At 45.7% G+C, this 18,217-nt stretch overlaps 1 protein-coding gene across 1 annotated transcript in view; it reads right to left on the bottom strand.

The window, feature by feature from the left end:
* Positions 1-1,669: 1,669 nt before the first annotated feature.
* Positions 1,670-18,217, bottom strand: part of grifin (galectin-related inter-fiber protein) — a 28,299-nt gene continuing 11,751 nt past the window's right edge. Inside the window, exons 3-4 of the mRNA XM_078558692.1 lie at positions 4,461-4,623; positions 1,670-2,382 (exon numbers count right to left, since the gene is read on the bottom strand). Of these exons, the coding sequence (XP_078414818.1) occupies positions 2,218-2,382; positions 4,461-4,623 (328 nt within the window). The 3' untranslated portion in view covers positions 1,670-2,217. The remainder of the gene's footprint in view (positions 2,383-4,460; positions 4,624-18,217) is intronic.

An 18,217-nucleotide genomic window follows, 5' to 3' on the forward strand; every position in this document is an offset into this window, starting at 1 on the left:
CACCTTCTTAAGGGGAATTAGGGATGAGCATCAAATGCTGACACAAGTTAAGAGGTAATGGAATGCTCTCCACTTGCTTGGATGAGTGCAGCTGCAACAACACTCAAGAAATTTGACACAGTCTGCTCGATCGACACTCAATCCAGCACTCAGTACATTCACTTCCTCTGCCATTGGCGAAGCCATTCTTTTTCCTTTATCTTTTCATGGAGTGTGGGCATCGCTGGAGAAGCCAGTATTTGTTGCCCATCCCTATTTGCCCTTGAACCAAGCAGCCTGCTAGGTCATTACAGAGGGCAGCTAAGAGTCAGCCACATTGCTTTGGGCTTGGGAGTCACATGTAGGCCAGACCACGTAAGAGTGGCAGATTTCCTTTCCTGAAGGACATGAGTGAACCAGATGTGTTTTTACAACAATTAATGATAGTTTCATGGGGCAGGATTTTACCCTTGGCAGGGGTGCTCGGCGGGGGCAGGCGGGGCGGTTGGGAAGCTGACCTTAGCATCACACCGCGATTTAATGCGAGCGGGCCAATCAATGCCCGCCCAGCGTGGAACACGAGCAAAAGAGTGCTTCAAAATCCCTGAGGCACGGAGCTACCTCAGGGAGATGAGGCGCTGTTTAAAAAACTAATGGACAAAATAAAAATGTCATAAAACATGTCCCCTCATGTGACCCTGTCACATGAGCAGGGGCATGTTTTTAATTCAAGTGTAAAATTTTTATTTTTATTTGCTTTAGGAAACCTCATCCCACCCATGGATGAGGCTTCCTAAAAAGTGCAAAGGCCGCTTGGCATTTTCGTTTGCCCGCCAACCGTAAGGTTGGGTGGGTGGCGTAAATTTGAATTTAATTATCATTTTAATGACCTTAATATGCCAGTTAATTGTTGGCAGGTGTGCTGCCAACTCCAGCACGCGTTGGCTGAATGAAATTTCGTGGGACTATGCAATGACATCAGGACACTCGCCTGAAATCATCATGCATCATTTTATGCTCGGCCAGGTGGGGTACACATCCACCCACTGAATTCAATATTCTGCCCATGGTCACCATTACTGAGACTATAGCTTTATATTCCAGATTTATAAACTGAATTGAGATTCCACCAGATGCTATGGTGGGATTTGAACCCAGATCTTGAGCTTAAATTTAAGCATGTGTCACTGGATTTCTAGTCCAGCAACATTACCACTACATCACCATCAGTGGCTTCAGTGTGTACCATCTACAAAATGTACTGCAGCGATTTGCAAGCCTTCCTCCACAGCATCTCACAAACCCATGACCTCAATTACCTAGAAGGACAAGGGATGGGAACACCATCGCCTGCAAGTTCCCCTCCAAGTCCCTTCATTGTCGCAAAATCCTGGCACTCCTTACCTAAAAGCGGGAAAGCCTTCACCACGTTGACTCCACAAGGCTTCAAAAAGAAGGTCACATCCATCACCTTCTCAAGGACAACTAGGGGCGGAACTTTACGGTGCCTCCTGTCGGCGGGATTTTCCGGTCCTGCTGAAGTCAATGGGCTTTTGAATGGCTCACGACATTTTACGGCCCCATCCCCACTAGGACAGGGCCGTAAAATTCCACCCTAGGGATGGACAACAAATACTACCCCTGCTAGCGATGCCTATATCCCAAGAATGAATAAAATCTCTAGACGGGCTACAATTGAATGCAAAATATTCCTTTATATTATTGAGATACACTTTGATTTATACCACATGCACAAGATAATGTTAATAATTGAATTTAAGATCCAATTAACAGAAGTTTCCAACTCCTTATATGGGAAGGAAATTAATGTTCTATCAATAATGTGCGACAATCAATGTGTAATCAAATTCATAAACTGGTTAGTTATTCTAATAAGTATCTTTTGCAAGTTATTTTTTTGCTCTAATCAGGAGCTAATTTTTTCTTAAAGCCCTTTTATTTAATGAATATTTTAGTTATGCTGGTAGTAATGAGTTGTAAATTTAAGTATAAGGATCAGTCAACAATGCATAAACCATTGGAGATTTTTGACCTTTTGAAATACATGAACATCTGGAACAGGGTAAGCCACCGCTGCTCAGATACAATTTTTCATGCAGACTGACAGTTCGTAAGTAGATTTTCTTTTTTTGTGAACTCTGTACTGTCCAACATTCAAATTTCCACAGCTCTTTAATTTGATGTGAGGACATCTGTGGTCTTGGTTTTTCAAAACATTTAGATAAAGGCTTTTTTGGTGAATTCTACAGAGGAAATGCTGACATCATGCAGCACCTGCAACTTGGTGATGGAGTTGAGCTCATCCATGCGATGTTTGAACTGACAAACTGCAGTTCCGTCAAGCAAAACGTGGAAATATTCTTCATCAGAATAAATATCAACCTGCCATATAAACAGAATAAAACAGGTGAACCCATGAAGCCAAGGAAAGAATATCAGTTCAAGTTAGTTAAATATAAAGTGTAACGTTTATCAAATTTATCTGACAAAGATATAAGGCCAGATTTTTAACCCCGCTGGCTCTATGGGAATGTGGCCCATCAAAATGGCAGCCTGGAGGATTGCACGACCTTCCCAACGTGTTATGCCCACTGTCATTTTTACTAACCTCAAAATATGCATGAGGTCTGCCTATGATAGGCAGATGAGGGCCTACTTTATATTCAAACATCATAGCCACATGATATCATTGATGCTATGGCCCAATTTTAAATCAGAATTTGGGAAAGTCCATAGAGCCAAACCCAATGGCCAGAACAGACCGGAATCAACAGTGTGCCATCGAGGCCAAGGTAAGTGTTTTTATTGAACGTTTCTTAGGGTTCCTTGTGGGCTAGGAGGAGCTGGAATGCTCCTTCAAGCTTTGCATGGGGCCCTTGGTCCTCCCAGGTGCTGGCCTCTCCCTCTCAGTGCCTGCGTCTTGCTATTGGGTTAACACTATATAGTGACTATTGTGGCTAACCATGCCAATTCTGATAAAGAGTCTCACCTAAAACTTTCACTTTCAGATGCTAATGGAGCCGATATGCATTTCCAGCATTTTCTATTTATGGGAAATAATAATATGTTGCATTTTGATTATGTTTTGTTGTGTTGTCAGGATAACATAAGGAATTTTGCAGTCCATTCAACTCAGTTCATATTTGGCCTTTAAAATCTATAAAATGTGGTAGTGTTTTAAAGAAAAAACTTTCCCCTTTATTTTCTGTTGTCAATGAGGGCCTTATTTCTGTAACTGTTGGATCACCCATGGCATTGCTCAGAGGTAGCCTGTCGCATGGTTGTGATGTTTAGCTACTTACCTGGCCTGTTTCTTTAAGCCAAATGCTTTCAATAGACAATTTCAGAGGCCTTGTGATGCAGTGGGTAGCGTCCCTGCCTCTGAACCAGAAGCTCCAGCTTCAAGTCCTACTCCAGGACTTGATGGCCAAGGAAGGTGAGATCATAATGCGACCAAACAGCTGGATTTTCAATTTTTAAATCTTTCGAACACACGCCAATGATAGGTGGTAAAAGTGGGAGAGATTCCTGATCAGCCATGTGATGGGAAGAAAATTGGAGCCTCTTCCATTGCTATTCATGGTTCCGGACCACAACATGTATGTAATAATGCATGGTGCCACAGCAACTCAGACACCAAGGGGAACCAGTTGGCTGGATGGCTGGTGTGGATCAGATTGGTGCCAACAGCATGGGGTTCAATCCCCTTTCCAGGTGGGGTGGATTTGGGACCTGCCTCCTTGCCCCACCCATGATGGAAGGCTCACCCATGTGAGATGCTGCCCTTTCACAGTGCTACGCAGCACACCTGATCTGTTACTGCTCAGAGTTCTGAATGTGTCCTGAGTTCACAAAAGAAGCTATATAAAATGCAAACCTTTCTTTCTTCTTTAACTCCCTCTAATGATAATTGGTGTAACTTGATGCAACAATGGGTACATAGGACATTGTGGAAACTGAAGGCTGAAGCCAACATTTAAGAATAGGTTCGATATGGAAGAAAAGGGGAGTAAAGGATGATGGAAAGAGAGCAGGCCCTGGAAATTAGGACTATTGGTTGCATTACCTCAACAGGGCCTGATTGGGTGGTTGGCCTATTTTCATGTTGTGACTTCAGTGTTATTCTTTGAATACTCCAGCTGATTCAACACAGACTGAGGATCAAAGCTGAGAACTACATATTCATGACCATGCACTACTCTAAGGGGAGTGCTCTTAGCAGCTGAGGTTAATGTGCCATTGAGCTCAACCTGAGAGAGCAGCTGGGAATTGGGGAATGTAATTAAGCAATAATTGGAGAGGGTCAAGCAGGATCATTTCCAAGGCTAAGCATAGAATGTTTTGCCTCAGGCGTGGATAATAACTGTGCCTTCCCTTGAACCAGATGCCACGAACCTTACACTGAAAAAAGTGTTGTGTTATTTGTAAAATTTATAATTAATAAAGAGCCGGATGGCTACCTGGAATGGTTCTTCCACCTCGATTGGACATGATGTGGCCCGTTCCTCCTCACCCCACTTGTTGGCCAGATAGGAATTACACACCAGCAATGACTCGGTAAAGCGTGGGTTAAAATGGAATGCAATTTCTTCACTTCTGTCGCACACAAAATTGATTTCAAACCTATCAGTAGAGAAAGCACAGTTAGATTGTGTTTGATTCTGTACTTCAATTTCCATTTTGATTGTCCTGGTTAATCCTTTATTCAGGACCAATCCCTTTTCTCTTTCTTTGCCAATACTCATTCTGTTCCTGCTCTCCTGTGGTTGTTGCCTCTCTGGTGCATGTTTCCATGGTCACTGATCATTATCATTCACGTGCCAGCTTAGCTGCAAATGTTGATAAGCTGTTTAACTCAGGGGGAATTGCCCTCAAACCTGAACTGATATCCGTGGACATAATGATTGGAAAAAGCAATCATGGTTCATTTTCCCTTCCACAACTCAGGGGCATTGAAACCAATTGTAAAGTTCCCACCAGTGGCTCACACATTGAGAATTATGGATTGAATTTGGGATTGACATAGCCTGAATGGTTCAGTTGCACACTGGATAAACGGAACAAGCCATCCAATAGTCAAACACCTAAAATTTAAAGCATCATTGACAAATTGGAAGATGCTCCAATTAGTAAACAGAATGCCTTCTGATGGAGTTGATTGGATTACATCATTGCTTTACCACACACACCAACTTGCAGTTTATATGCCAGCTTGCCTGGATGAGTGCAGCTCCAACAACACTCGAGAAGCCATCCAAAACAAAGCAGTCCACTTGATTGGTACCCCATCCACCATCTTAAGCATTCACTCCCTCCACCACCAGCGCGCAGTTGCAACAGTATGTACCTGCTACCAGATGCACTGTACCAAACCTCCTTCGGCATCGCCTTTCAAACCCGTGACCTCTACCACTTAGGAGGACAAGGGCAGCAGATGCATGAGAATACTGCCATCTACAAGTTCCCCTCCAAGTCGCCACACTATCCTGACTCAGAACTATTTTGCTGTTCCTTCCCTATGGCTGGGTCAAAGTCCTGGAATTCCCTAACAGCACTGTGGATGTACCTCAGGGTGACCAACTCTCGTGGAGGAAACTAAGGGACACTCTGACAAGGGAGTCCATTAGAGCCGGGGGTGGAGTGGGGTGCTGCTGTCACTGCTGTGAGAGCAATGGCGAGAGATGTTACCGGAGCTGTGAGAGAGCGCAAATGTGAGAAGAGTGGGAGTGCAATTCATCCCAGTTGGTTCCAGTATAACTACAACACTGGCATCTACCCGGCTACGTGGAAAATTGCCCAGGTATGTCCTGTTCACAAAAAGCAGGACGAATCCAACCCAGCCAATTACCGACCCATCAGTCTACTCTCCATCATCAGTAAAGTAATGGAAGGGGTCATCAACAGTGCTATCAAGCGGCTCTTGCTTAGTAATAACCTGCTCACTGATGCCCAGTTTGGGTTCTACCAGGGCCACTCAGCTCCTGACCTCATTACAGCCTTGGTACAAACGTGAGGTCCAGGTCTTGCTGTATTTGGGCATGGACTGCTTCAGTATTTGAGGAGTGGAGAATGGTGCTGAACATTGTACAATCATCAATGAACATCCCCACTTCTGACCTTATGATGGAAGGAAGGTCATTGATAAAGCAGCTGAAGATGGCTGGGCCTAGGGCACTACCCTGAGGAACTCCTGCAGTGATGTCCTGGAGCTGAGATGACTGACCTCCAACAAGCACAACCATTTTCCTTTGTGCTAGGTTTGACTCCAACCAGTGAAGAGTGACTGTCCTTGACATCAAGGCAGCATTTGGCCAAGTGTGGCATCAAGGAAACCTAGCAAAACTGGAGTCAATGGGAATCGGGGAAAAATTCTTCACTGGTTGGAGTCAAACCTAGCACAAAGGAAAATGGTTGTGCTTGTTGGAGGTCAGTCATCTCAGCTCCAGGACATCACTGCAGGAGTTCCTCAGGGTAGTGCCCTAGGCCCAGCCATCTTCAGCTGCTTTATCAATGACCTTCCTTCCATCATAAGGTCAGAAGTGGGGATGTTCATTGATGATTGTACAATGTTCAGCACCATTCTCCACTCCTCAAATACTGAAGCAGTCCATGCCCAAATACAGCAAGACCTGGACAATATCCAGGCTTGGGCTGACAAGTGGCAAGTAATATTCATGCCAGACAAGTACCAGGCACTGACCATCTCCAACATAATCTAACCATTTCCCCTTAATATTCAATGGCATTACCATCTCTGAATCCCCACTATCAATATCCCTGGGGTCACCATTGCCCAGAAACTGAAGTGGACCACTCATATAAATACTGTGCTACAAGAGCAGGCCAGAGGCTGGGAATTCTGCAGTGAGTAACTCACCTCCTGACTCCCCAAAGCCTGTCCACCATCTACAAGGCACAAGCCAGGAGTATGATGGAATACTCTCCACTTGCCTGGATGAGTGCAGCCCCCACAACACTCAAGAAGCTCGAAATTACCCAGGACAAAGCAGCCTGCTTGATTGGCACCACATCCATAAGCATTCATTCCCTCCATCACCGATGCACAGTAGCAGCAGTGTGTACCAGCTACAAGATACACTGCAGCAACTCACCAAGACTCCTTCGGCAACACCTTCCAAACCCGTGACCTCTACCACCGAGAAGGCCAAAGGCAGCAGGTTTTTTTTTCAATTCTTTCATAGGATGTGGACATTACTGACAAGGCCAGCATTTGTTGCCCATCCGAATTTGCCCTTGAACTGAATGGCTTGCTAGGCCATTTCATAGGGCAGTTAAGAATCAACCACATTGCTGTGGATCTGGAGTCACATTTAGCCCAGGCCAGGTAAGGACGGTATATTTCCTTCTCTAAAGGACAGATGGGTTTTTATGACAATCGATGATAGTTTCGTGGTAATCATTACTAAGGCAGTTTTCAATTCCAGATTTTATTAATTGAATTTAAATTTCACCAGCTGCTGTGGTGGTGGTGGTGGGATTTGAGCCCATGGGCAGGACTTTTAGGTCGGCCTGCAGGCGTAGGCCCGACCCGATCAGATGCAAAATCGTGCGAGATGATGTTGGGCGAGCATCCCGACATCATCCGCGCTCACGCGATATTTCGGTCAGCGGGTGCGCATCCGATTTTTGCCGAAGAGGCCTATTAAGGTCATTATAGTTCCATTGTCCTCAATTTTCCGTGGTCCATCCAACCTTATGGTTGGCGGACAGGCAAATCGGCCAGGCGGCCTTTGCATTTTTCATGAAACCTGATCCAAGGGCGGGATGAGGTTTCTGTTATTAAATAAAAAGAACATGAAAATCTATGGATGCAATTTTTACCATGTATATGTTCAGGTGACTGTTTGTGATGCATGGACATTTTAGTTCTGATTTTAACATCTTTATTTAATTGTTTTGAAGTCTTCGGCTCCCTGAGGCAGCTCTCTGCCAACAGGGAGCTTTTATTCTGCGCTCGTCTGCGCCCACGCTTATGTCAGTGCCCACCCTCTTCCTGCCCCGACCCTGGCAGTGCTGAGCATTTCAGCACGCAATTCACACTGGCAGGCTGTTAATTGACCAGCCAGCTTGGAATCGTTTTTGGGGCAGACCACGGTCAGTGGTCCATTCCCCGGCCAATCCCGGACCCGCCGATCGGGTGCACCTGCCGAACTAAAAGTTCAGACCCATGTGCCTAGAAGATTAGCCTTGGCCTCTGGATGACAATACAATGACATTCCCAATACGCCACCATCTCCCCGTGCATGATGCCTGGGAACACCACTGCCTGCAATTCCCCCCCCAAGTCACTCGCCATCCTGACTTGGAAATAAATCGCCGTTCCTTCACTGTCGCTGGGTCAAAATCCTGGAACACCCTCCCTAACAGCACTGTGGGTGTACCTACACCACATGGACTGCAGTGATTCAGGAAGGCAGCTCACCACCACCTTCTCAAGGGCAATTAGGGATGGGCAATAAAAATGCTGATCTATCCAACGACATCCACATCCTGTGAAAGAATAAAAAATTATGGGAAACACAGCGTGCTGGATGCATGTAGCCCAGAACATGAGAAAATGGCCTCAATTCTGGAACAATCCCATAAAATAAGAGATGGTTGATCACCCTGGTGTACCTTAACTAGATGGACTGCAGCGGCTCAAGAAGGTGGCTCAATAGAATAGGAAACGGCAACATCTGTGACCAGTTTGAACTGGCCTCAGGAGCCAAGGTAAATCGTGGGAAGAGCGAGGCCATGTTCTTTGGGAACTCGGCTGACTGATCCTTTGTCCCCTTCACTGTTAGGTCAGACTGCCTGAAGGTGCTGGGGATATGGTTTGGAGAAACCAGGGCATGCGTTAGAAACTGGAAGGAGTAAGTGGCTACGGTGAAAGGAAAACTGGGCACGTGGGAGCGATGCTCCCTCTCCATTGTGGGTAAGAACCTGGTCATCAGGTGTGAAGCACTCTCGCTGTTGCTGTATGTGACGCTGGTCTGGCCCATTCCACACTCCTGCGCGGTGGCGATCACCCGAGCCAACTTTCGCTTCATCTGGAGGTTGAAAATGGATCGTGTCCGCAGGGACGCGATGTACAAACCTCTAGATAAAGGCAGAAAAAACATGCCCAACATTGCCCTCATCCTGATGTGTGTGGCTACATCAAGCTGTGCATAGATCCTTGGTATGCAAGTGTCACTACGTGCTGAGGTTCTACCTGTACCTGGTGTTGCGAAGGATGGGTCTGGCCGCGCTGCCACGGAATGTTCCAAGTAGTTAGACCGCCTGTCCCTCATGGAAAAATTTATGTAGAGAAACACCTTTGACCACAAGTCCATCAGGCAGTGGTCTGCACGTAACGTCCTAGAGGCCCTGCGGGAAAAGGAGATGGTGGACCCTGTCTGATGGTTCCCCGAGTAGACTGTCAAAGTCATTTAGCAGAATGCCTCATCGCCAGAACTTTCCAACAAGCACCAAGACGTAGCTTGGCTGGTGGTGAGAAAGGCCCTCCCCTCAGATTCTTCCTATATGCCAGGAGTCTCACCCCCTCCGAGGTGGGGTGGTGGGGAAGAGACCGTTGTTCACCTCCTTGTGGAATGTACCTTTGCAAAGAAGGTCTGGAGAGAGAGTGGTTTTCGTCGCGGTTCATCCCGAGCAGTTCTGTGACACAGGAGTCTGTGCTCTACAGGCTATTCCCAGGGACACACAACAAGACAAACATCAACTGCAGCTGGAGGACCATCAACTCAGTGAAAGACGCTCTTTGGTCTGCCCGAAACTTGTTGGTCTTCCAGCGCAAAGAGTTGTCCCTGACCGAGTGTTGCAGACTGGCACATTCCAAGGTCCAGGACTCCATGCTGAGGGACGCAGTAACGCTTGGGGCAGCCGCTGTGGAGGCGCAATGGGGAAAGGTTGCTGTCTAACACCTTTCAGCCACAGTGTACCGAGGGGCTGGGAATTGTATAGACCCCTCGGGCTGTATGACTCACATCGAATGTATGCAGTGAATATTACATATATCACAATTGTATTGAAGCATCTCAGAGTGCAACATGATCTATGTGGATAACTTAGATACCATTGCATTGTCTATAATGACCATATTGAAATGTCTGTAATGTTCATTGATTGTTTTGAAGCACCTCTTGATCTATGTGGAGAAGTTGAATTTGATTGTACTTTTTGTGATGGCTATCCTGAAATGTTTTGTAATGTTCTTTCAGACGTTTTATGAATAAAGTATATTTTTCAAAAAAGAAAAATAGGAAATGGCAACAAATGTAGGCCTTGTCAGCAATGCTCACATCCCAAGAACAAATAAAAAGATATAGTTAAAAAAGCTTCTGGGTCAATGAGTTGTGACTTCAAAGCACATTTCTGTGTTTGAGCAGATAACCTGGACTTACCCTACAGCACAGTACTGAAAAGTGCTGCATTGTTAGAGGTGCCATCCCTTGGACAAGATGTTAAGCTGTGATCCTATCCATCAATCCTCCAGATACACATTAAAGATTACGCAGTGTTATTTGGAGAAGAACTGGAAGTCCTTCCAGCATCTCAGGCAAAATTCCTACTGGCTAAAATAAAACCAGAAAATGCTGGAAAGATTCAGCAGAGTCTAGCAGTACCTGTGGAGAGAGAAACAGAATTGCAGGCAGAATTTTACAGCCCTATTGTGGCAGTGGGGGTGGTGGGGTCGGCGGGGGCGGGGGATTCCTAAAATGGGGCGAGTTCAAAACTCCTTTGGGACCAGAAAATCCTGCCGGCCGGACTGGACATATAATTGCGCCCAACATTTCGGATCTGTGACGATACGTTAGAATGGTCATTCTCCACATTACTTTTGGTTAACCTTTTTTGAGTGATTGTCTCAACCAACACATTCCCCCTGGGGGGGCCACGGGATTATGAGCTTCCCTTGTATTCCAGCACATTCCCAGTCAGAAGATTTAACTGTGTGCTCAGGAGTCTGGCTGAAGTTATTCCAGGAAGTTGTGCTGATGATTTTATGGAATAGATTTGAATCTGTCTAAGCTTAAAACTGGCCTCGTGGATCTGCCCGCTCATTATACAGGCAGCCCAATTTTCATTTCCATAGAAATTTTTCAGAAAATCTACTTTGACAGCCAGATATTATTGATGTTATTCTTTCTTTGAGCTTTTCTTTGAGTTTGACAATTTTAAAAATCCCCTCTCATTTCCTTTCCACTCCCAGGGTGTTTTGCTGGGGTTTTGTTCCACATAAACCAAGCCCCCTCCATATCTTACTCAGGTTAACATTCTATCCATGCAAACTTTGGCAGTGAGTGTTAGCTCGATGTCTTGACGTATTATAGCTGAGCCTCTTCCAATTCTCCACACACTTTCACCCATCAGCACCAGAAGTAACTACTCTGGATGAAAGTTTTAAAAATTCTTTCACAGGATGTGGATGTCACTGGCTAGGCCAGCATTTATTGCCCATCCCTAGTTGCCCTTGAGAAGGTGGTTGTGAGCTGCCTTCTTGAACCACTGCAATCCATGTGGTGTAGATACACCCACAGTGCTGTTAGGAAGGGAGTTCCAGGATTTTGACCCACTGACAGTGAAGGAACAATGATATATTTCCAAGTGAGGATGGTGTGTGGCTTGGAGGAGGACATGCAGGTGGTGGTGTTCCCATCTATTTGCTGCCCTTGTCCTTCTAGGTGGTAGTGGTCACAGGTTTGCATGGTGCTGTCGAAGGAGCCTTGGTGAATTCCTGCAGTGCATCTTGTAGATGGTACACACTGCTGCTACTGTGCATCAGTGATGGAGGGAGTGAATGTTTGTGGATGTGGTGCCAATCACGTGGGCTGCATTGTCCTGGATGGTGTCAAGCTCCTAGAGTGTTGTTGGAGCTGCACTCATCCAGGCAAGCGGGGAGTATTCCATCACACTCCTGTCTTGTGCCTTGTAGATGGTGGACAGGCTTTGGGGAGTCAGGATGTGAGTTACTTGCCACAGGATTCCCTGTTCTGATCTGCTCCTGTAGCTGCTGGCCAGGGTATTGAGGTCGGTGAACGGGAGGCGGGGCCCGCTCGACAACACATAAAATGATGCGGGATGACGTCAGGCGGAACTCCTGATGTCACCCCGCGTCATTTCAATTTTCAGGTCGGCGGGGGCACAGCCGAATCAGCTTTGTGCCTGCTGACCTGTCAATGGCCAATTGAGGCCATCGAAAATGTGATTGAACTAGTTAATGGACCTGCCTGTCCAACCTTAAGGTTGGCGGGCAGGCCGGGAGCCCTGGCGGGCTTCAGAAAAAGCGTGAAACCTCATCCACGGGCGGGATGAGGTTTCATGTCGGTTTTTAAAAATTTAATAAAAGTTTGAATGAAAGCTATGGACATGTCCCAACACATGTGACAGTGTCACACGAGGGGACATGTCAGGGAAATTTTAATTCTGTGCACTGACCATTTTTGAATTTGGCGCCAATCTCCCTGAGGCAGCACTTAGCCTCAGGGAGATGAGTGCGCTCTTTCGTGCGCATGTGTGGAAGAGCGCGCTCTTGGATCAGGGAATCTCCCCACCGCCAACCGCACCCCCCCCTCCCCCTACACCAGCACAGTGAGTGCATAGTGCTTCCTGGTGGATGTCATGATGGGCGGACCTAAATTGGCACCCCCATGTAAAATGGCGGCGTGCCCCCGATTGGGGGCGCCGATCAGAGGTGCGCCTGGTCCTGTACTTCCCCCCACCCCCCAACGGGGGGAAAACTCTTCCCACGGTGTTTATAGTTAGAGTTGGCAACTGTGATTAAATGTATTCCTGGAGGTTTCATCGCATGATTTGCCCTCATGATCCAGCCATTATTTGGTCAACACATCCATCCTTGTGGAGCACTGCCTTCCTTCGCTAATAGGAAAGCAAAAAGACACATCACTAATTTGATGATGCTTAGTTGTTAGCCAAACAGCCTTTTTTACCCTATTTTCAATATTTTAAAAATTGGTAAAGAGAAATGTCAAAGAAAATTAGAAAAAAAGCCAATCTCTTTTAGTGTCCCTATGGTTTTTCTCCAGGGTTGCACACAAGCAGTGTTCTGGAGATTGATCTTCAATTCCTGTAGATTCCAGGCCAATCCTGGAGGGTTGGAAACCCTAGGTCCAGCTCAGTTTCTGGTCAATGGTAATTCCCCCAGAATGTTGATAGTGGGGAATTAAGCAATTGTAATATCAAGGGTAGATGGTTAGAATCCCTCTTGTTGGAAATGGTCATTGCCTGGTTCTTGTGTGACATGAATTCTCCCCTAATTTCCCCTAAGGAAAGGTTGGACAGGCTGGGGCTGTATCCTTTGAAGTTTAGAAGAATGAGAGGTGATCTTATTGAAACATATAAGATCCTGAGGGGACTTGACAGGGTGGATTCTGAAAGAATGTTTCACTTTGTGGGAGAGACTAGAACTAGGGATGCAGTTTAAAAATAAGGGGCCTCCCATTTAAGACGGGGATGAGAAAGAATTTTTTTTTCTCACAGATGTTGTGAATCTTTGGAACTCTCTTCCCCAGAGAGCAACAGAGGCAGGGTCAATGAATATTTTTAAGGCAGAGGGAGGTAAATTCTTGATTAGCAAAGGAGTCAAAGGTTATTGAGGGTCGGGGAAATGTGGAGTTGAGGTTACAATTAAATTAGCCATGATCTTATTGAATGGCAGAACAGGCTCGAGGGGCTTAATGGCCTACTCCTGCTTCTAATTTGTATGTTCATACGTAATTAACATAATTGTGCAGAACTAACTCATGTCACCTTAAGCTGCCTGTCATATATTTTATATATTTGATTTTCCTCAGAGATGACACTAATTTCTAAGTGTGCAGGAACTTTATTTAGATAATTTTATGCAAATCTTAAAATGTCTACTCCCATGCTCTAGCAGCTTCCACTTCTTTCTGTGGTGTCTGTTTACTTATCTCTGAGTCTGCACTCAGGCTCAGCATAGTGAGCATGTATCACACAATCAAACATAGAACAACTGAACAATTGAATACTACACTTGCCCTTTCTAAGGTCAGCTAGTTCACTAAATAAACATATTGAGCCAGGAACTGCTACTCCTTTCTTCAGGCATCCCTGGGCCACTTGGTAGTGCAGAACTTGAGTATTGCTGAAAAAAGAGACATACTGTTGAAGCTTTTCATCTTGCACTCATCAGGACAGATTTGCAAGTATACCAAATCTCAAAGGGAACAACGATTTATACTGCATGAGGAGAGAGTGCTGATTAGTTGATAAGTGGACTCTAACTGGTAGATGCCCTGTCATGGAGCATGCACAAGGGAACAGTTAACTGCCAAGCTTTTGTTTAAATCCAAACCAGTCAGGCTGACTCTGATTGGTCAAGGCGTTGCCATGGAGAATCAAAGCCGAGGAAGAGATTTGGTATTCTTGTGAATTTGTCCTGATGAGTGCAAGGGAGAAAGCTTTGACAGCATGTCTCTTTTTCACAACAATAGTCCTGAGCCTTTCTCTGCTTTGCATGCAGAATCACAACTACCCTCAGGTTTCTGCCAATGGCGCTGTGAAACCAGCCACCAGCAAGTGTGGGAATATCTGATTTCTCCCTCCAGAAGCAAAATACTGCAGATGCTGGAATACTAAAGAAAGAGAAAATGTTAGAAACACTCAGCAGGTTGGGCAGCATGCGTGGGGGAACAGAAACAGAATTAATCGAGGGAACTTTAACTCCTAAAAACAGATGGGTTTGGGTTGGGCGAGATGTTAAAATGCTAAAAATCTGAATTCTAACATCAACTGGCCTACTTTCGGTTTGAATAGAAGCGGGATGGGGTGGAGAAATGGTGAACAAACAGTGTGCTCCCAGGTGGTGGGTTGACAATTTAAATATTATAATGAGGCAGTGTGCTTCATATTATCCACCATTTAAAATTGAATCCTGGTAGTCCTTGTTTCCCAGGCTTGGGGCAACCTCTGGCGAAGGGAGGCGAGGACTGCTGAATCCAGTATTCCTGCTTCACCCATCCACTGTGGCTGGTTAACCCTTTCTGACCATCCCGATTGACTCCACAGGGCCCCGAATCCTGCTCTAACCCTGGCCTGACTCCTCCGATCTTCTCTGACCCTGGCCTCCCTCATCTTGCCTGCCTCCATACCCTGATCAACCCCTACTCCAGCCTCCCCGATCTTCCTTGACCCCGGAGTCTGATCTTCCTACACCCCTCCCCCCATACCCCACCCCGCACCCCCACCCTCCCACCTAGTACCGAAGGCCTAACAGCCTGACAGCTGGTCCCTCAACCTGGCTGCCTGTGGCCAGGAAACAGAGACAAAAATGGTAATCAAATCCTGCTGTTAAATTCAGCAACAACTGAGGAAACTCATCCTGCTGGATTCTCTGATCTCAACACCCACCCCGCTCCCTCCCCACCTCATCTAGCCCAATGGTTCAGGCCAAAGACCTTTCATCAGATCCATGCTACTGTTGCTTCTTGTTATTTTTAGTAGCATGTTGTCCTTTTATGCGAGGAAATGTTCACATTTAAAACACATCTCAATTCTTGTACACCTCAAATCCTTTTCGAATTCATCATTGAATTCAAAAATATACACAGGGTAAGAGAGTGCTGGTGTTCAGAAAAATCAAATATCCGTAACATTTAATTATGGGGCACTCAGTCTCTCAGTGGTGAATTTATTACATTGTCTGGTGCTGCGTCTTACACTGCAGATACTTCTGTTCTAATGAAAGGTCATCGATCTGAAATGTTAACTCTCTTTCTCTCTCCACAGTCACTACCTTACCTGCTGAGTGTTTCCAGCATTTTCTGCGTTTTTTAACGCCTCAGCTTCGATCTGCCACCTGTGCTGAGCTGGGCAATCTCACCCAGCCAGGTCTTATATAATAGCACTTATTGGACAACAGGTCTTTGCAGGCCGCTAACAAATCTGAATCATGGCCCTTTCTATAGATGTTACTAGGGGTTGAAGAATAGCCAAAGCTTCTAGATGCAATGTCAACATGCGACTGCAGTTTTCAACTGAACTACAATTCCAAATGTAACCTTCTTCCCTACGCTCACACCATAGCAGTGTTACATTTCCATTTGCAACACTCCCTGGCACATTAAATTAAATGAATTTGCCAATATGTAAAGATTGTTAACTTTAAGCACATGTTGCAGCGTCAACCTTTATCATTTAACAACGACACTTTGACTAACCAAGGATATTTAATTTAATGTGTTTAATGGAGTGAAACAGACAGATGGAAAGGCCGAAAGGGAAGGAGCTAACAACAGTTAGAGACAAAAAAAGAAAATGAGATAAGACAGAGAGGGAGAGAGATAAATACTAAAAGGCGACAATGAGATAGATACCGCTGTTGTATTGTAGCATGGACACGCACTGTAGGCTTGACATGATGGCAGATGCAGTGATGTATTGTAAAAGTGTTGGTACCAAATATCTCCTGTAGCACAAAGCACCATGTTAACAGGTCCTTTACATCAAGCTGCTGAAGAGCTAATATAAATGTCAGCAAAACAACTTGCATTTATTTAGCACCTTTCATATTCCAAGGTGCTTCACATGAGCAATTGTTAAATTTGGCACCAGTCTCATTAGGAGATATTAGGACAGGCCAGAGATGAGTCTTTGTGAGCTCCTTAAAGGAAGGGAGGGGGAGAGGTAGAGGCTGAGAGGTTTAGAGAGGAACTCCAGAGCTAAGAGCCTGTAGGAGGCACGGTTGCCAATGGTGGAGTGATAAAATTGGAGAAAGAGGCCTGAATTGGAGGAGTACAGAGTTCTTGGGACTGGAAGAGATTATAGAGATAAGAAGGAGTGAAGCCATGAAGCAATTTGAAAACAAGGATGAGAATTTTAAAATCGAGGCATTGCTGGGCTGGGAGCCACTGTAGGACAGCGAGTATGGGCATGATGGGTGAACGAAACTTGTGAGTTAGGTTATGGGCAGTAGAGCTTTGGATGGGCTCGAGTTTCTGGAAGGCACAAAATGGGAGGCCAGCCAGGGGAGCATTGAAATAGTCAAATCTAAAAATAACAAAGGCCAGAATGAGGATTCCTGCAGCAGATGAGCTGAGGTAGGTGATGTTATGGAGGTGTAAGTAGCGGCCTTAGTGACGGACTGGATATGGGGTGGGAAATCTATATCAGAGCCTTGGAAAGCTAAGGGTTGAGAACAGTCTGGGTCAGCCTCCGACAGTGGCTAGGGACAGGGGTGGAGTTGGTGGCTGGGGAACAGAATTAGTGACATGGACCAAAGACAATGGGGTGGTTTCCAACGTGCAGGAGTGAATGGTCTTGAGAATGGGTGTGGGGTTTAAAGCCTGGAAGTTAACAGTGTGTCAGGATTCCAGCTCCAACTTGCTGACTTCCATATTTAATTGCAGCTTTTCAGGCTGTGTGCAAGGATCGTGTTGTCAATTTCAATATGTTAATCGCTCACTTACAGCAATATTAACAGGGAGTTGGGGATCTAACTGTGGGTGCACGCATTCTCAGAACTTGCCAGTGAAAGCAAGGCAAGAATGCAGTGATACTGTGGGTACTGAAATGTACCAATGTGCACTGAAAGCTTACAACTGCTTCCTTGCCTAGTTGTGTGAAAGGCTTTGTTCCCTGTACTCGTGCTGAGAGGCGACTTGCACAAGTTTGGAAGTTTGGAGTTATGATCTCCACTTTGAAGGAGTGATCTATCAGATCAGCACGGGTGCCATATATGCTTTTTTCATTTTGGGTCTCTGATAAGGACCAAGATGGTCAGCAGCATCAATAGCACCGAGGTTAGGTTGGAGAGGCTGGGGTTGTTTACCTTGAAGCAAAGTGGAAATTTGACAGTGGTCTAGAAGATCATGACAGGTTTAGATAAGGGAGACAAAGTAAAGTTGTTCCCATAGCTGTTGGTTCAAGAACGAAGGGACACAGAGTTAAAGGTTTTGGGCAAGAGATGCTAGGGGTGGTGGTGGGGGGCGTGGGGCGTGGGGGGAATGAGAGCAAAAACTTTCTTTTAATGCATCAAGAGGTAATGACCCTGGAGCTCGCTGCCCATTAGGGTTAGGGTTACGGCCAATGATTTCAAAAGAAAGTTGGGGGAAATAAACATGCAGGGCTATGGGGATCGAGTGGGAGTATGGGTCTGACTGGATTACTCACCTGAGAGCTGGCATGGACTTGATGGGCTGACTGGCCTCCTTCTGTGCTGTAATGACTCTAT

Source organism: Cetorhinus maximus, chromosome 15, assembly GCF_964194155.1.
Source record: "Cetorhinus maximus chromosome 15, sCetMax3.hap1.1, whole genome shotgun sequence".
Lineage (NCBI taxonomy): Eukaryota > Metazoa > Chordata > Chondrichthyes > Lamniformes > Cetorhinidae > Cetorhinus > Cetorhinus maximus.